We start from the raw sequence: 20,530 nt of genomic DNA, 5'->3' as shown, positions 1-20,530 counted from the left end.
AACTAAATAAATTCACCAAAAAGGCTAGACCCATCCTTGGCTACAATCTGGACTCTTTTGAGTTAGTGGTGGAGAGGAGGTCAGTAAACAAACTGTTATCCTTTATGGACAATCTGGCACATCCTCTCCATGACCTACTGAATAAGCAGCACAGCACCTTTTCGAACAGACTCGTTCAGCTCTGCTGTCACAAGGATCGTTACAGAAAATCTTTTTTACCAAATGCAATAAGCATAACAGCTCATCAACAGGAGAACACACATCATAGTACAATAGACAATTATTTCATACATTGTATATTATTCTGTACATTATTATTAGTTAAGTCTGCACATTGTCAAGTGTGTTTTAAATATTGCTGCTGTAACAAAAGAATTTCCCACTTGGGATCAATAAAGTACTTATTAAAATATCCAGAACAGTTTAAATACAAAAATGCAAATAAGGAATAGCGGCTAATGAATCAAATGTTGTTCAAATTTATTGGGTCTTTATAAAAATGTAAAGATATTTTAGAATTCAAAGAATTCAGATTTCAAATTAAAACTCAAAGAAATTAAGAACTTTATAAGAACTTAAAGAAGGGCAACCCAGTAGTGTAGTGCTTATCACAATACTATTACAGCACTGGTGATCACCAGTTGGCGTTCAATTCCTGCCGCTGCCTGTAAGGAGTTTGTACTTTCTCCCCCAAAGCACACGGGTTTCCTTCGGGTTCCGGTTCCGGTTTCCTCCCATGCTCTAAAGACCCAGTGTTAGGGTTCATGAGTTGTGGGCATGCTATGTTGGCGTAGAGGTATGGCAACCCAGCAGAATCCTTGCTGATTTGATTTGATGCAAATTATGCATTTCATTATATGTTTTAATATCATGCTATAAAGCTATATTCTTCCTGTTAAGAAACTGATGTCATAGTAATAACCTATCTATTGAAACAATCTAATCATAACAGAGTTTAGAGACCTGTGCTCTTCTGCAGTTAAGATATTAAATTGCAAGTCCACAGAAATATACCCAAAGTGGATAACTTTATGTACAATGTAACTGAATTTTAATTGTGACTTTTGTGGTCATTTAGTGACTGATGTTACAGTTCTAATACTACATTCACAATCACACCACTGGCATTCACTTGCACATCATCTATTGGCAGAGGGTCCCTGAAATCATTGCACAAGTTTAATGATTCAGGGTTAAAATTATGCTGCCACCCAAACACAATCCTCTGTTCCAAAGCAGATTCTGTAAAGGTAATGTACTCATTTAAACTATCATTTCAACTGATCAGTTATTAAATGTTAGTGTCCCTCTGTTGGTTGGGGTAGACCATGGATATTCTGCCCTTGTTCATGCAGCACTATCTGCAGCTGATGAGACCAGTGCGAGAGCGGCAGTCTCGGTTGCTGAGGGCACACCTGGAAGTATCTCAGCTCTACTGGAGATGCTGTGTTCCTTTCTATGGGTCTATGTCTTCTGCAGCTTTCGGGAACTTTTCTTCACCTGACTTAGGGTGCTTCTCCTCTCAGGACTCTAGGCTGACGTCCAGCGCCTTCACATCCCGCTTGCAGACATCTTTGAGTGCAGTTGTGGGTTCTCTTGCCTGAAGCCAGCTTACCGTAGAGGGAGATTCGGCCATCCTGCATGCAGCAAACACGGCCCAACCAGCTCAGCCTATGCACCCGAGCAGGCTGTACATGCTAAGGCCAGCACGAGCGAGGAGATGCCCAAGTGTTGAGCCTTCTCTCCTGCTTAGCGTTTGACGCCCAGGTCTCGCTGCCATACACTAGTGCGCTGGTGACACTGCCATCTTTGTTTTGAATGAGAGAATGGAGTTCTCCCAGACTCATGTGGTGAGACTGGCCAGAGTTGTTGCAGCCTTCCCAATGAGCTTGACAATTTCTGCATCCAAGAAGAGGTTGTCACTGACGATGGACCCCAGGTATGTGAACAGATGAACAACATCCAGTTTGTAGTTGTCAATGGCAATGACTGCTGGTGCCTCCACCAAATGTCTTGTCCTGAGACATTCGTCTTCTTCAGGCTGACAGACCAAATTCCTTGAAGGCCTGAGAGAAGCGATCCATCAAGCTCTGGAGGTGCTGTGGAGTAAACAGCAAGTCTGTGATCATATCCTCACACACTCTGGTTTTTGCTTTTCTGTAGGTGAGGTTAAAGAGCCTCCCATCTGATCTAGTGTGGAGGTGGATTTCCACTGCTGCTGTGCCAAATGCTGCCTCAGGAGAAGGACAAAGATGATCCTGAAGAGCATTAGAACAAAAACACAAACACTTACATCAAAGGTTTTCGAAGGGTTACCACTGTACTGCACAATCCCCCTTACTTCGCTGTAGAAGCATCTGATCATGCTCAGTGGGCAGCCTACCTTAGAGAGAATCAGAAAGAGCCCATTTCTGCTGGCCAAGTTAAATCCCTTGGTAAGAGCAATAGATACACTGCAGACTTTCTTTGTTCTCCACACTCCTCCTGGAGTTGGCAAAGAAAGAAAATCACGCCCACATTTGACCTCCCAGCACAGAAGCCACCCTATGACTCCGAGTAGACACATTCAGCCGAGGTTATAGGCCGACCAAGAAGACTTGGCAAAGACTTTGCCAACAACACCCAAGAGGGCGATGTCCCTGTAATTGTTACAGTCACTTCTCGCACCTTTGTTTTTGCAGACAGTAACAATCTTGGCGTGGCTCACATCCTGTAGTACAGCTCCTACCTGCCACCACTAACAGGGGCGAGCAGCAGGTGCAGTAGGGTAGTGATGCAGTGCTTAATCAGATCAACGGGAATCCCATCGTTGCCTGGTGTCTTCACAAGGCCAATCTGCTGACTAGGAGCTGAGCACCTCTAGGGTTGGCTCTGCATCCAGTTCTTCCATTGTCGGCAATGGTGTTCAGGGCTGATGTGGTGACACAGTGTTCACTCTGGAGTAGAGGCTAGAGTAACATTCTATCCACCTCTCAGTCTGTTTGCCCGTCTGTGATTACTGCTCCATTGATGTACTTGAGCTTACTCTGAGAGGGGCCGAGGGCTTCCTGCATGCTAACTCGATGCCCTGATATTGCCAATCAGTGCTGCGGTCTGGATGTCTTCACTGAGCCACATCCAGTATTCATTGGTGCAGAACTTTACTACTAGCAGCCCTAGGCAGACCGTAGGTTCCACTCAGTGGGCAAAAGCATATACTTGGCTAGGGCAGCATGCACAGCTTCAATAAGAGGGATAATCTCGTTGGATTTGGCTGTGAACCAGTCATTTGTTTTGGAGATCTTCTTTCCAATGGTAGCCCAGGCTGTACTGTAGATGGTATTCTGCAGGTGAGCAAACTGCTCCAGCAGGTCTGGGTGAGACGTTTTGCTGACATCAGGGCAAGGGTTCCCTTCTTGTTTAGCATGACGGAATTTCTTTGACTGCAATCTGATCTTGCAACACACCAGTGAGTATTCTGTATCACAAACTGCACTATGGTAGGAACATGTGAAAAGCACGCTGCTGAGGAAGGAACTCCTGATCATGAACAAGTCCAGCGGGTGACAGTGTCCGGAGTGAGAGCATCTGGGACAGATTATGATAGCTTCAGAACTCCAGCAATTGCGGTTATTAAATATTTTACCAAGATCAAAAGACCATAGGGAATAGGAGCAGAATTAGGCCATTCAGCCTACTGAGTCCACTATGGCTGATTTATTATCCCTCTCAACTCCATTCTCCTGCCTTCTACTCATAACCTTTGGTTCCCGTGGAATGCTTCAACTTTAAAAATGACAGAAATTTTTGAGCATTTAATCTTGCCAACTCTTTATAATGCCTTCACAATAAAATCAGTAACACGATTATGAGCCTTAAAAATACATGTTACTACCACTGGGTGTCACTGTGGGACAGGGAAATACAGTAGCATGCTTCACAAGAGGCAGTCAGTACAAGCACACAAAAACTTTTCTAAAAAAGAGAGATGAAGATTTAATTTTAAATGTACTTAAATACTTATAGAATTAAAGTTCAAATATATTCCCACTTTCATCTTCTGAATTCTTGCTCTAGTCTCCATGATAAGCATATCTGAAACAACTGCCTGGAATACAGCCATGAGTATCTAACCAGAATCGTGCCTCTCCTTCTCAACCTGTTACGGAGTTCCTGACTAAGCAGCCACAGCCCATCTGCCCCAACATGCTGTCAGCTGTGGTACTGGAGATAAGGCTTTGCATACTATTGCTCTTAAAGCAAGTGAGTAGCTGCAGTAGGAGATAAAGATTTGTTCATCCACATCTCTTAATACACTGGAGCATTAATGTAGACTTTTCCCCTCGAATCTCTGGAATGAAACTTGACCTTAAGCTTCTGAGCCCAAGATACAAGTTCTACCAGACGATTCAATGTTTTCTTTCTGAGCTGAAGTTGGTCAGAATCTAAACTCAAGTATATAAGCCAAGTTCATTGACAAAGCTTTGACTATCTATATTCATTAACTATTGGAAGGAAGTGAATTTCTAAATTAACAGGGCCTTCACTTGTAGTTAGTTCAAAGAACAGTACAGAACAGGACAGGCTCTTTGAACCATGAGGTCTGCAGTGACCACGAAGACAATTTAAACTAATTCCATCTGAACTATTTCCAACCTACTCGTGTGTCTAAATGCTCCTTAAACATCACTGTCATACCTGCTTCCACCACTTCCCTGATAATACATCCTAGGCACCTGCCACCCTCTGTTTAAAAAAAACTTGCCCTGTAAATCTCCTTTAATATTCCACCCCATTTTACCTTAAAACTACAGCCTCTATTATTTGACATTTCCATTCTCAGATTGTATACAAGAGGCACATATTACTAGGGAGGATTGGGAGGGTTTGAGTCCCTAGATAAATGGCTATATCATGATTTTCTCTAACAAAAGGCACAGAATGCAGTTTATCAAGTCCAAGATGAAAAAATATATTATTCATTCACCTAAAACACAAGTTTCATGACAGAAAATTTTATTCTATATTTTGTATTTTTGGGAAGTGATCTGTGAATTCTTTAAGGGCGAGTTTCTATTACCCAAATGATGGTAACATTGTGATTGAACTTGGCAGAACCAGACGGAGATGGGGAAAGAGGTGGATTTTTGTAGGTTATGAGATCTGAGCCAACCAGACAGCAGTAGAGATAAAGAACATAAATAAATGAGTACTTTAATAGGGGACCAACTCAGTTCGATTTCCAGACTTGGCTGGACTTTGTTTGCAGAAACCTTGCTTATATCATTCTTCGCCATTAAAACCTGGTAGAACTTGTAGCTTCCAAAGATTAGCATCTTCAGAACCACATGGGCTAATTTCTCCTGCCCTCAGAACTTGCATGTTCAGTGCAGAAAACAAATGATTTCCAACTTGTGCATTTCACATCAGGTAATGCCTGGCGGAATTGCTCCTGATCTCCAAATTCAACATGCAAATCATTATAGTCATGTTCCACGTTGGGAAAACAAAAAACAATTTTCATATGCATAACAAGGGAATCAAGTCTCTAGGCAACTACACTTAATGGCCACTTCATTAGGTACACCTGCCCATACAAATATCTAACCAGCCAATTATGTGGCAGCAACCCAATATATAAAAGCATGCAGACATGGTCAAGAGGTTCAGTTGCTGTTCAGATCAAACATCAGATTGGGGAAGAAATGTGATCCAAGTGACTTTGTCTGTGGAATGACAGTTGGTGCCGGACTCAGAGGTTTGAGTATCTCAGAAACTGCTGATCTCCTGGGATTTTCATGTACAACAGTCTCTAGAGATTACAGAGAATAGTGCATTTGAAAAAAATCCAGTGAGTGGCAGTTCTGTGGGAAAAAATGCCAAGTTAACGAAAGAGGTCAGAGGAGAAAGGCCAGACTTGTTTAAGCTGACAGGAAAGCAACAGTAACTCAACCAACCATGCATTACAACAATGCAGAAGAATATCTCTGAACACACAGCATGTCGAACCTTGAAGTGGTTAGGCTACACTGGGTTTCATCCCCGTACCTAAAGTGGTCACTGAGTCTATTTTTCCATACATTTCAAGCAGAGGGTAGCAATAACTAATTCATATAATTTTGTTAACTGAAAAATCATAATTCAACGGCTTGGCAACAGGTTGAGGAAATGGTAAATTGATCCTACCTGTGAATGGATGGATCATTCCTGGTTTCACGTCAGCTGTGTCATTCTGCTCCAACTGAAGTGAGATATCACTGACTGCACCAACCAACTCATCAAAGAAATCTGCAATCTCACGGCAGTCACGTAGTAAAACATAACGATCCTGGCGATTCGTAAAGTAGGAATCACTGAGATTTGCTCTAGAATATTTGGACAAAAAGGTAGAATTTATTATCCGCAATATCATTTAAATTTCCCAAATTCAGGGGTTTTTGTGTGTTTAGATCAGTTTCACTACCAGCAGTACAACAATTACATTCACAAATTCTATTCCACCCATCAGATCTTTTTCCCTCGTTACACGGTGATGAGTGGCACAGTTGATAAAGCTTCTGCCCCACAACTCCAGTGATCAAAATCTAATCCCCACCTCTGATGCCAACTGCATGGAGTTTACACGTCCTTCCTGTGACAGCATGGGTTTCCTCTGGGAGCTCCAGCTTCTTCCCACACCACAAAGACAAATGTGTCAATGGGCTACAAACACCAGCGGTCCTGCAGATGTTGGAAATATTTGAATAACTAGCACAAAATACTGGAGGAACTTGGCAAGTCAGGCAGTTTCGATGGAGGGGAATAAACAGTTGATGTTTTGAATGACAGCCTCATTAAAGCCGCCCGACTTGCTGAGTTCCTCCAGCATTTTGTGCTTGTGTTAGTAGGTTGAATGATCTCTGTAAATTACCCCTAGTGTATAGGTGAGTGATAGAACTAATAAGAGAACATGTGTAGGATTAGTACAAAAAAGGCACTCAGTAGTTGTGGGGATGTTGTGAGGCTATGGGCCTGCTTACATGCAGTATGACTTTGACAACTGAATCACCGGTCCACACTTAGTAGAAGTAACTATGAGTCTAGTGACGCTCACCATTATTAATGCAAAACTCAATCAGCAATTTTGAGTTGCAGACTGCTAAACATGGAAATCAGGAGCTCCTGTGTGAAATGCTCCACTTTTCTAGTGCATTGCCATAACAGCGTACTGCGAGGAGACTTGCCATTCAATTATGTTGGAATCTTTCATGATAGCTACTCACAAAATTGTTTTGTGAAAGAATTTCAGGGGCGGCACAGTAGCAGTATGGTTAGCATGAAACTATTACAGCGCCAGCAACAAGGATTGATTTCCCACTTCTGCCTTTAAGGAGTTGGTATGTTTTCCCTTGACCACATGCGTTTCCTCCCACATTCCAAAGACATATGGGTCATAGGTAAATTGGTCACATGGGTGTAATTGGGCTGCGCAGACTTGTTGGGCCAGAAAGGCCTGTTACCTTCTTGTATCTCTAAAATAAACAAAAAACATACCATAAAAGTTGCATGTCTATTCAAATATTAAAGAAATTTTAAACAGCTAAGCAACTTTGATGTTGAACCTTTACAAGTGCAAAGACTCACTGCTTCAGATACAACCCATCCCTCTGCACAATCTGGAGTGGACTGCCCCGCAGGACACGTTGCCCTACAGCTGCTCCCTATCAGTCTGCTTGGCCCAGCTCTGGCCACACACTACTGGATATCTTGTCTAGACTCTCGAACGCCAAACAACTAGGTGGGAATCTGGATAAATTACAGACAATAAGAACTGCTGTTAAATTTGGCAAAATTCTACATATTGGGGATTTCTATTCTCTGCCACAACACTCATTATCAGGGGCGATATTCAATTTATTCTGAAAATCAATTACTGTGTTTTATACTCACCCACTAATAATAACATTATTGTCAAAGAGGTAGACTTTGATGTGCTGTAGGCCAATCGTCTCATTGAAACGCTCTGGTACAAGGAGTTTAAGAATTCCCCTGAGGTCTGGGGTGTGATACAAAGAGATACACACTTGATTTGGAAACTTCTTCAACAAAGGAATCAGCATAGTTCGAGAGTTCTTCTTGCCTAGGGAATAGTACAACACAATCAAAAATAGAATGATGATCAATTTTCAATTTAAAAATTTCTCACAAAACAATTAATGTGGAAAATTTTAATAAGTAAACAAAAAATGTCATAAAGGATTAAAACATACAGTCATAAAGTCAGAATACTACAGCACAGAAACAGGCCTTTCAGCCCATCTAGTCCATAATGACTTGATCTTCTGTTTAGTCACATATTACCTGCATCCAAACCACATCCCTCCATACCTCTCCCATCCACATACCTTATCTAAACTTACCTTAAATGTTACAATTCAACTTGCATCCACTTCCTGTCAGCTTGCTCCACACTTGCGCAATTGTCCCCTCAGATATACTTTAAATATTTCACTTTTCACCCTAAACTTATGACCTCTAGTTTCACCCAACCTGAAGGAAAAAAGCCTTCCTGCATACCTATCTATACTCATCATAATTGTGTATATGTCTAAAGCTCACTCCTCATTCCCCTGCACTCTAAGGAATAAAGACCTAAGCTATTCAATTTTTTCTCCTATAACTCAGGTTCTCAAATCTTTGTAAGATTTTTCTTCATCCTTTCAAGCTTATTGATATTGTTTCCTGTAGGCAAATGATTAGAAATGCACACAATACTCTAAATTTGGCCTCACCAATGCCTTATACAGCACCAACACAATATCCCAATTCTTATACTGAATGCAATGATTTAAGGCCAATGTGCTAAAAACTCACTTTACAACCTTAACAATTTATGATTCCTAGATCCTTTTGTTCTATAGTACACCTCAGAGCCCCAAGATTCACTGTGCAAGTCTTACCCTGGTTTGTCCTACCAAAGTGCAACACCTCACACTTGTCTGCATTAAATTCCACCTGCCATTTTTCAGCTCATTTTCCCAACTGCAAATTCTGATGGCCTTCTCCGCTGTTCGCTACACCCCCAACCGTGGTGTCATCTGCAAGTTGGCTACATTATCATCAATGCAGATGATAAACAACAATGGACCCAGAACCAATCTTTGTGGCACACCACGAGCCACAAGCCTCCAGTCAGAGAAACAGTCATCTACTACCACTGTCTTCTCTAATTTGCAGACAATTACCAACTTCATCCTGAGTGCCAAGCAACTTAACCTTCTGGACCAGCCTCTCACCTGGGATTTTACAATGGCCTTGTTAAGGTCCATGCCTGCCAGATCACATCTGATGTCATTAAAACTGGCCCTACTCCAATTTAAAATCTCAGTCCGAGGACCAATCCTACCCTTCTCCATAATTATCTCAAAATTAGAACCACTAGATCTAACGTAATCCCCTACACACACTCCTGTCATCTGCCCTGTCTCATTCCTCAAAAGGGGATCCAGTATAGCACTCTCTCTAGTTGGGACCTCCATATATTGATCAAGGAAACTTTCCTGAAAATGTGGTCAGACAACATGCTTCCAGTGTCTCAATACATGTCAGCACCCTGACCCAAGAGCAGCAGGAGAGCTCCAGGTGAAAGGAAGTAAGCAATAGTTTCTATCATCCCTTTGAGGGAAAGGCCCAAATTAAGTTTCCAAGTTTTATTAGCATACAGTTGCATAAACCCAGATCAACAATAATCTAAGCAACAACAGACCACAACTGGAAGCTCCTTGGAGAAATTCGTTACTAATTTTAAAGCACCCAGTTTAAGAGACAACTTTTGAGCAACTTACATTGAGTACATGAATAGTCTATATCATTACGATGTGATTGGCTCTTCAAATGCCATTCAGCCGTCACCTAACATTACAGTTTGAAACACCCAATATACAATGCGATAAATTATAGCTCTATTTGTTGAAATGCTATAAATATTAATGACAAATCAAGCACAACACATGCAATACACAACTGGCCTTTGTTCAAAGGGCAATGGGAATTTTTCATTACAATTTCATTAATTAACTTACTGCCAGTAATTTTTCCAAGGAATTAGTTCCATCATTACATCAATAGGTAAATACTTCTAACAGCTGTAACACACCTCTAGACCCTCTTGTGCAGTCTAGCAGAACGGCAACTCTAAGACCAGGTACCAGAGCTTCCTCCTGTGACCTTTGCAGAGATTCCTCAATACAATCAACCTAAAGAATATTGAGAGAAGCAACATAATTTATTGACTTGACCTGAAATATCAATTCCATCAGTATTGTAAAACTTGAAGATTTTCATTTCTAGTTCTAGAAAATCAAATAATTCTCCTTTCCTACCACAAATCAAGACAGTACTGATTAAAACAATACAGTCTTCCAGTTTCTTTTCTCCTTTTATCGGTGTAACTTGCCGTGGAAGGTGGAATTACCAGAACTAGCTGTTTTAAAATATATTTAGTTATTCAAGAAATTGGACTAATTTTATCATGTCCAGGCTTCTAATAACAGGGATGTTCAAATGGATTCCAAGTCTTTCATTTTAAAAACAAATCAAATGCTAATAACATTTTAAACAAGAGGTAGAATTGCTTGATAAATGTGTTTCTCCGATTTGTCCCACTAAACACAATAACATTTATTCCAATTTTTTAATTTATAAATTGATGATTTTTATCAAATAAATTTTAATTTAAAAACCAAATAGTTATCACCCTCAGAATAAACTGACAGAAATACATGCAACGTACACAAAATGTTGGAGGAACTCAGCAGGCTAAGTAGCATCTGCGGAAAAAGTACAATCGATGTTTCGGGCCGAGACCCTTCAGCAGGACTGGGAGGAAGAAAAGATGAGGAGTGGAATTAAAAGTTGGGGGGAAAAGGAGAGAGAAACACAAGGTGATAGGTGAAACTGGGGGGGGGGGGGATGAAGTAAATAGCTGAAAAGTTGATTGGTGAAAGTGATACGGGGCTGGAGGGGGGGGGGTGTCTGATAGGTGACAATAGAAGGCCATGGAAGAAAGAAAATGGGATGTACACCAGAGAGAGGTGATGGGCAGGCAAGGACATAAGGTGAGAGAGAGAAAAAAAGGGGATGGGGACTGGTGAAGGAAAGGGTGGGGGTCCATTACTAGAAGTTCGAGAAATTGGTGTTCATACCATCAGGCTGGAGGCTACCCAGACAAAATACAAAATGTTGTTCCTCCAACCTGAGTGTGGCTCATTGTGACAGTACAGGAGGTCATGTATTGACATACTGGAATGGGATTGGGGAGTGGGATTAAACTGAATGCCCACTGGGAGATCCCGCTTCTTCTGGTGGCGTGCTCAGCGAAACAGTCTCCCAATCTACACCGGGTCTCACCGATATACAGGAGGGGAGGGAAAGATGTCGTTGGTGGTGAGATCCCGTTGGAGATGGAAGAAGTTCCGGAGAATTATGTGCTGGACGTGGAGGCTAGTGGGGTGGTAGGTGAGAGAAAGCAGAATCCTATCTCTGGTTGGGTGGATGAAGGATGGGGTAAGAGCAGACGTGCATGAAATGGAAGACATGTGGTTGAGGGCGGTGTTGATGGTGGAGGAAGGGAAGCCCCTTTCTTTGAAAAAGGAGGGCATCTCCTTTGTTTTAGAAGGAAAAGTCTCATCCTGAGAGCAGCTGCAGCAGAGACAGAAGAATTGAGAGAAGGGGATGATATTTTTACAAGTAAAAGGTAGAAAGAGTTATAATCCAGGTAGCTGTGAGAATCAGTGGGTTTATAATAGACATCAGTAGATGTCTCCAGAAATACAGAGAGTGAGATCGAGAAAGGGAAGGGAAGTGTCAGAAATGGACCAAGTAAATTTGAGGGTAGTGTGGAAGTTGAAGGCAAAGTTGATGAAGTCGATGAGCTCTGCATGGGTGCAGGAAGCAGCACCAATGCAGTCATCGATGTACTGTAGGAAAAGTGGTGGCAGAGTGACACCAGTGTAGGCTTGGAACATGGACTGCTCCATGTAGCCAACAAAAAGGTAGGCATAGCTGGGACCTATGCGAATGCTCATGGCTACACCTTTTGTTTGAAGGAAGTGGGAGGAACCAAAGGAGAAATTATTACATGTGAGGACAAGTTCTGCTATACAGAGGAGATTGGTAGTGGTTGAGTCTGGTGTCCAGACAGAAATGGAGAGCTTTGAGGCCTTCCTGGTGGACGATGGAGGTGTATAGGGACGACATCCATCTTGAAAATATGATGGGGGCCAGGAAACCTGAAATTATTGAAAAGATCCAGAGTGTGTGAACGAAGGGACTGAACTGGGGGAAATAAGACAGAGTCGAGGTATGTAGATACGAGTTCAGCGGGGCACAAACAAGCTGAAACAATAGGTCTATCTGGATAAGTGGGTTTGTGGATCTTGGGTAGGAGGTAGAAATGGGAACAAAAATACAATTTTAATTGAGCTTAATATGCAGTGAATTTTATTTGTAGAAATAAATTACAGCTTTGCAGAAATCCAACAACATTCACAGTAATACTGCTTTCCTGCAATTTATTAAAGAATTACAATTTTTTTTTTAAAGAAGCCAAAACACTCAACTATTTGGAAAGCAGACTAACCAATTAGCGGTACTGCAAGAGAATGGTTTAGTTGCTTGAGCAGCGGCCTTAGAGATGGAATAATGATTCAGAAACAAGAGTTTAAATACCATCTAGGGAGTTCGATAACTTGAGTTCAAGAAATTAAATGCATTTGGAATAAAAGCTGATATGAGTAAGACTGACCGAAAACCTTCTGGTCAAATGCCCATCCAGTTTATTAATGTTTTCGGGGAGAAAATTTGCCTTAAAGCACAACAAATGTTTAAAACAGAGTTTCTGTAGATGCTGGAAATCCAAAATCAACACATATAAAAATGCTGGAGGAACTCAGCACATAAGGCAGCATCTATGGAGAGCAATAAACAGTTGATGTTTTGGACTGAGACTCTTCAGCAGGGCAATAAATGTTTACCTTGTAAGCAGGAAAATCTCATAATAAATCAATAAAATTCTCAATGATCTTAGTCTTCAAAATGCAGAAGGCTTAACCACCTTGTTCAGAAGTCTTACCCTCTAACACATTTGCTTTCTTCCCATTTGTTCTCTCACTACTATAAACAACTGCAAATTAAGTGTATAGTTCAGTAAATATTTATATTTAAAGCCACCTTTTATTTCCCACTGATTTCTTCTGACCCTATTTCCAACAACATCAGTCTCAGAAACGGAAAGTGACAGGAAGGTTCTCATGACCTACCCAGAATATATCACAAGCTTGAGTTTGTGACTTGTAAAATAATTAGTGGTCTCTGAGGGAGCTTCAATGACCCCAACGGAAAACTATAAACACTTTGCTCAAGAATTGTTTGGCCATAAATCTAAATTGCACACTATTCTGACTCAGAAACATATTGCGATTACTTCGCTGTCACTTGGTCAAGATCCAAGTAACTTGCCCAAAAGGAAGGTGAAGTCACTTCACCAGACGTCACTCCACACTTAAGAAGGGAGGAAGGCAAAAGAAAGGAAATTATTGCCAAGTTAGCCTGACCTCAGTGGGTTGGGAAAGGGTTGAGAGTCCATTATTAAGGATGAGGTTTCAGGGTACTTGGAGACTAAGGATAAAATAAGTCAAAGTCAGCATGGTTTCTGTAAAGGGAAATCTTGCCCGACCAATCTGTTAAGAGTTCTTCGAGGAAGTAACAAACATGGTGGAGAAAGCTGAGGTAGTAAGTGTCATTTACTTGTATTTTCAGAAGGCATTTGATAAGGTGCCACACACGAGGCTGTTTAACAAGATAAAAATCCCATGGGATTATGGGAAAGATACTGGCATGGATAGAGGAATGGCTGACATGCAAGAGGCAGAAAGGGGAAATAAAGGGGACATTTTTTGGTTGGCTGCCAGTGACTAGTGATGTTACTCAGGGGAGAGTATTGGGACCTCTTCTTTTCATGTAGTTTGCCACTGATTTGGACAGATCGTCAAGTTCGCCGATGACACGAGTGTGGTGGGTCTCATCAGCAAGAATGATAAGTCAGCATACAGAGAGGAGGTGCAGCGACTAAAAGGCTGGTGCAAAACCAACAATTTGTCTCTGAATGTGAACAAAACAAAGGAGATGGTTGCTGACTTTAGTAGGGCACGGAGCGACCACTCCCCGCTGAATATCGACGGCTCCTTGTCGTTAAGAGCACCAAATTTCTTTGTGTTTGCCTGGCAGAGAATCCCACCTGCTCCCTCAACACCAGCTCCATAGCAAAGAAAGCTCAGCAGCGTCTCTACTTTCTGCAAAGGCTGAGGGAAGTCCATCTCCCACCCCCAATCCTCATCACATTCTACAGGGGTTGTATTGAGAGCATCCTGAGCAGCTGCATCACTGCCTGGTACGGAAACTGCATCATCTCGGATCGCAAGACCATGCAGTGGATAGTGAGATCAGCTGAGAAGATCATCGGGGTCTCTCTTCCCGCCATTACAGATGTTTACATTACACGCTGCATCCACAAGGCAAACAGCATTATAAAGGACTCCACGCACCCCTCATAGAAACTCTTCTCCCTCCTGCCGTCTGGGTAAAGGCACCAGAGCATTCGGGCTCTCACGACCAGACTATGTAACAGTTTCTTCCCCCAAGCTATGAGACTCCTCAATACCGAGAGACTAGACTGACAACAATTTACTGCCCTCTACTGTGCCTATTGTGTTGTTAATTATTTATTGTAATGCCTGTACTGTTTTGTGCACTTTATGCAGTCCTGGGCAGGTCGGTAGTCTAGTGTAGTTTATTTTCCTGTGTTGTTTTTCCACATAGTTCAGTGTAGTTTTTGTACTGTTTCATGTAGCACCATGGTCCTGAAAAACGTCGTCTATTGTTACTGTGTACTGTACCAGCAGTTATGGTCGAAATGACAATAAAAAGTGATTTGACTTGACTAGACAATAGTATTGATTGCTTTGTGGCAATATTTGCAGATGATACGAAGATAGGAGGAGGGGTAGGTAGTGCTGAGGAAACAATATGAACGCAAAAAGACTTAGACAAATTGGAAGAATAGACAAAAAAGTGGCAGATGGAATACAGTGTTCAGAAATGTTTGATAATGCATTTTTGTAAAAAGAACAAAACTGCAGAATATTATCCAAATGGCGAGAAAATTCAAACATCAGAGGTGCAAAGGAACTTGGAAATCCTCGTGCAAGACTCCCAGAGAGTTAATTCACAGGTTGAGTCTGTGGTAAAGAAGGCAAATGCAATGTTGGCATTTATTTCAAGGGGAACAGAATATGAAAACAAGGAGATAGTGCTCAGGCTTTGTAAGACACTGGTCAGGTCGCACTTGGAGTATTGTCAGCAGTTTTGGGCCCGTTTCTCAGAAAGGATGTGTTGTCATTGGAGAACATTCAGACCTGGAACACGAAGATGATTCAGGGAATGAAGCGGTTAACCTATGAGGTCGCTTTGGGCCTGTACTTATTGGAATTAAGAAGAATGCAGGGGGTTTCATTGAAACCCACCGAATGTGAAAGGACTAGATTAAGTGGATGTAGGGAGGATATTCCAGAACTAGCCTCAAAATTGAGGGACACACTTTAGAACAGAGGCACCAACAAATTATTTTAGCCAGAGTGTAGTGAATCTGTGGAATGCTCTGCCACAGACAGCTGTGGAGGCAAAGACCATGGATATACTTAAAAGCGAAAATTGATAAGTTTCCTAATTGATAGGGCATCAAAGGTTATAGCGAGAAGGCAGGTGTATGGGGTTGAGTAGGATCCAAGATCAGCCATGATGGAATGACAGAGCAGACTCAATGGGCTGAATAGCCTAATTCTGCTCCTATACCTTATGGACAACAACAGTTCAAAGTCGCTCAGCTTCACTGACTCAAATGAAATTAGGGAAGAACAATAAAATCTGACATTTCTAAAAACAAAGCATTGTGCACCTGAAATACAACATGAAGCATCAAATTTTTAATCATATGCAGTTTTAGATTATTACATGCCTTTACTTTGCTAGTTTCCAGAGAAGGAATTATATCAAAAAGTAAGATAACATTCCACAATTAACTTTCATAGTTCTCTGGTATGTTACCTACCAGCTCCTGTTCCAAAGGACCTGTTCCAAGGTACAAGGAAGCCAAAACGATTCTCTTCTTTGCCATTTTAATGTGTTCCTACTTATACAAATAAAATCAAAACATTATTTCAATACTATTATATTCAGAAAATTCACAGTGATTTATACTAAATACTGCGCAGAAGTTACTCATATAGGCTCAAACAATCTGGCCATGATCATCCAAATCCTTTTGCTCAAAGTACATCCAACAGAGAAGAAAAGAACTCTTAACCCCTTGGTTAAAACTAACCAAGTTTTGAGATCCCCAATCTCAATGAACGCATTATCTTTTACACATGGTTTTATTTTTTTTTTAACTACTTCATTACAGTAAAATAGAAGTGTGTATTTTACATGTTATCTCCAGGGCACAGGCATAGTGGGATAGCTCATATTTTCATCTATATTCAATACAATGCTGAGGACAACACAACTTTATTCAGTTTAGAGTAGCGATATCAGACATACCATTTGGTTAATTAACTTATTGCAAATCGTTCAACTAAATATTGTTGAAAACCAATGGTTGATGTGTTAAACAGCGTAAGCTTTTTGGATATACTCTTGCCAAGTGACAGGAGGGCCATGTCACATGACAGGAAGTTACTTGATCACATATATAAAAGATTTTGCTGTTAACAGGGAGAATTACTTTGTACTGGAATTGGAAGTGGGATAAAAAGGACTAAATTGGAGAAGGGTGGCCGTGTGGAGATACGCCTGTACCAAAGGAGGTGTAAGATGCTCCTTCCTTCTGCTGGCCAGCAGGTCACCTTTGAGCAAGGTGTCACAGCTACTCAGCCCCTCCGATCGGGTCACATGAGGCCGTGGGAGCAGCTGGTGCATATCACAAGCCCTGGTTAGGTGACCAACGACACCAGGTAGACAATCTCTGAGATGTTTGATAATGGCTGAGGTCACCTGTCTAGCAAAGACAGAAAGGCAGCAATGGCAAACCACTTCTGTAGAAAAATTTGCCAAGAATGATCATGGACATGAAAAGACCATGATCGTCCACGTCTTACAACATGGCATATAACAAACGAACAAACAAAGTCAACAGGGCTTTGTAACAGCAGAAGGGATGTGAGAAAATTGGTTTGGTTTTCTCAAAATCTGTTGGTTTCCTGGTTTGATTGGGCAGATTTTGCCACAAACTGTAGTGATGTCAAGTGCTAAGCTTCTATTACTTATTGTTGACCGACAGCGTAACGTGGCTAGCAGCATGTGTTTACCTGAATAATGTAAACTGTTAGTTCCTGTTGCTAATTAAGTGATAAACTAATTAACTCGAACATTACAGGCCCTTCAGCCCACAATACTGTGGCAACCTTTTAACCAACTCCAAGATAAACCTAACCCTTCCCTCCTGCATAACCCTCCATTTTTCTATCATCCAAGTGCCTGTCTAAAAGTTTCTTAAATGCCTCAAATGTAGCAGCCTGTAACACCACCCCTGGCAGGGTGTTTCACGCACCTAAAGCTCACTGAGTAAAAAGCTCTGCCACCACCCCCCCCACCAATATTTTCTTCCAGTCACCTTAAAATTATGCTCCCTCATAGTAGCTATTTCCACCCTGGGAAAAAGTTTCTGGGTATCAACTCGATCTAAGCAACTTATCATCTTCTACCCCTCTATCAAGTGATCTCTCATCCTCCTTCACTCCAAAGATCTCCTCTTCTGGTTTAAGATGGCGCTGGTGAAACACTGCAATGAATTACTGGCAGCAACCAAACTACTAACACCTCTATTAATCAAACTTTTCCTGGAAAACAATTATTGAAATCAATAGCCTATAACTTCCTTTTCAGAGCTGAGCTTTCGAACCACTTTTACGACCTGGCATTTTTGCAGCATGAAATGAAGTCTCGAAGGTGCGAGATGATTTTAGTGTGGCATGTTCAGGCTGAATCCAATACAGTAAAGTCACCACCGAGTGTATATTTCTGGTCTTCTGCTCATGTGGTTTGACAAGTTTTGTGTTCAGAGACAGCATTCTGCATACCACAGTTGTAACATTTGGTTTTCTGAGTTACTGTCACCTTCCTGGCAGCTTGAACCAGTCTGTCCAACCACCCTCATTAACAAGCCTTTTTCACCCACAAAGCTGCCTCTCACTGTTTTTTTTTGTTTTTCACACCATTCTCTGTAAACTCTAGCTACTATTGTGCGTGAAAATCCCAGGATATCAGCAATTTCTGATATACTCAAACCACCCTGTCTGGCACCAACAATCATTCCATGGTCGTAGTCACTTCGATCACATTTCTTCTCCTTTCTGATGTTTGGCTTGAACGACATCTGAACCTCTTGACTACATCTGCATGCTTTTATGCATCAAGTTGCTTCCTCACCTTAAGCTAATTTGATATTTACGGGTGTACAGGTGTACCTAATCCAGTGGTCACTGAGTATAGTCTACAATAAGCAACAACAGCATGTTTCCTGTATATTCATGAGTAAACCAGATGTATCTTTTTTTAAAATGCTAATCTTAACTTATCCTAAAGCCAACTTGAAGTCTGCAGTCCCTGGATGAATCTACACCTCCTGCATTACAGGAAAATAATGCTGTCTAAACACCTTCTTAATGAGCAGATTAAAAATATGCAAGCATAATACTACACAAGTAACCCCTGCAACTTTAAAGTCAAGTATCACAGGAGACTTCATAAAGCAGTCAGAGACTAGTTATAGTTCTATCCACCAATGCAAATAAAACAGAATGAACAAGTAAAACAGTAGTTCAAATTTCCAAATATAATTTTCTCACATACTGTGCAGGAACCCAGAACATGTACACCTGAAGTAATCACGAGTGAAAATGGAAATTGTTTTATGATGTTATTTGATGGGACAAAGATAGAGATAGAGATTTGGAAAGCAAACAGAAATAAAAATCTGGTACTGCAAATTTGTTCTTAACTTTTACTCATCAAATTTAAAAGGCATTGAGAAGAGACTGTCATCTGTTCAGGTTATAAAATGCTTTGCTTGACTCACCTTCAATGTACCATAGAATTCTGAGGGAGAACTTAAGACATTCACTTGACTCCCCGAAATTCCAAAAGCTGGAATGAGCTCTCCAATCCACTGGAATCGCTGAACATTGTGTGCAGGAATGCAACAAGGTGGAGGGGGCAGATCAGCCTTTGCTTTAGCTTGAGCCAGCAGTGGAGCCAAGAGCAGATATGATGACCTATACGCAAAGAGGTTTCTTATATTAAAGAAAGATAACAGGGAAGTTAACAGCCTGCAAGTTAGTGTATTGCTCTCTTTTTTAAAATGTATTAATTTAATTTTTATTGAAAGAATGACACAATACAGAATATGTAATGCATTACATTTTCCTTAATTTTGTTTAGGGGTAAGCAAGTTAGTTTTAAGAAGGAATGACATTTCAAGTTGATTAAGGTCAACCAAAGTAACTAGTTGAGACATTAAATGACTCATTTGAAGAATTCAATTGCTTCAACCCAAATAATAGGAGCACAGAAATAATTACCATTTAAAATTTTTTAACTTATTATTCTTAGTAGTTTTTTCAAACTTTGGCTTCTTGACATACAAGATAAATTGCAGTTTCTTTTGAAAGCAATGTGGTCCATGAGAGGTTTTGAGCATACAGATGATTACAAATCACACTTAATTCATTTCAGCCATCAGAAGCAGTACTGTGCAAAAATCTTGGGCACATATACATAGCTAGGATGCCCAAGACTTTTGCACAGTACTGTATTTGTCAAAGTTAAGCAGAGAGCAAATTTGTAAATCTACAAACAAGCTGGATGAACTCAGCAGGTCGGGCAACATCTGTTGAAACGAGCAGTCAACATTTCAGGCCGAGACCTTTCATCAGGACTGAAGGAGGGGGCAGGAACAAATGATGTTGGGAAATGGCGAGGGATAAGCACTGCAAGAGGGATATAGGACAGGTGGCAGAGAAGGATTGCCAGGGGTGGGGGGTTGCACGGGTGCAGACACATCCAGCCCCGAGACATCAGGCAAGGTGATTTGATTCCAAACAATTGGAATACCGATCATTACAGAATGTCTCTCCTTTGCTTCCCAATCCCTTCCTCTTTTCCCAACCATGATTCCCCTCTCCCTGCCCCCCTTCCTACTCAGACTGCAATAGAGACCCATATCAGAATCAGGCTTATCATCACTCACATGTTATGATATTTGTTTTATTCTTCAGCAGCAGTACAGTGCTATTCATTATATTGTTACAGTACTGTACAAAACTCTTAGGTACCTTAAAGTGCCTAAGACTTTTGCACAGTACAGTATTGAGAATATTTTAAAAATCATTTTGAACATACGTAACCTCTGGCTAAAAGAATAATTGGGACTGAATAAGAATTTTTGAACTGAAGTAAA

General features: G+C 41.1%; 1 protein-coding gene across 5 annotated transcripts in view; it reads right to left on the bottom strand.

The window, feature by feature from the left end:
• The window catches only part of LOC132379989 (CDP-diacylglycerol--glycerol-3-phosphate 3-phosphatidyltransferase, mitochondrial), a 55,040-nt gene that overhangs the window by 30,932 nt on the left and 3,578 nt on the right, over positions 1 to 20,530 (bottom strand). For 4 of the 5 annotated variants that reach the window (XM_059948421.1, XM_059948422.1, XM_059948425.1 and 1 more), the window contains exons 2-6: positions 19,151 to 19,346; positions 16,124 to 16,201; positions 10,115 to 10,214; positions 7,909 to 8,098; positions 6,166 to 6,344 (exon numbers count right to left, since the gene is read on the bottom strand). In XM_059948421.1, coding sequence (XP_059804404.1) covers positions 6,166 to 6,344; positions 7,909 to 8,098; positions 10,115 to 10,214; positions 16,124 to 16,201; positions 19,151 to 19,346 — 743 coding nt within the window. Of the gene's footprint in view, positions 1 to 6,165; positions 6,345 to 7,908; positions 8,099 to 10,114; positions 10,215 to 16,123; positions 16,205 to 19,150; positions 19,347 to 20,530 lie in introns of all 5 variants that reach the window. The other variant, XM_059948423.1, reaches the window with a different exon arrangement.

Source organism: Hypanus sabinus, chromosome 23, assembly GCF_030144855.1.
Source record: "Hypanus sabinus isolate sHypSab1 chromosome 23, sHypSab1.hap1, whole genome shotgun sequence".
NCBI lineage: Eukaryota > Metazoa > Chordata > Chondrichthyes > Myliobatiformes > Dasyatidae > Hypanus > Hypanus sabinus.
Note: the sequence above shows the minus strand (reverse complement) of the source record. Positions and strands in the feature narration are given on the sequence as shown.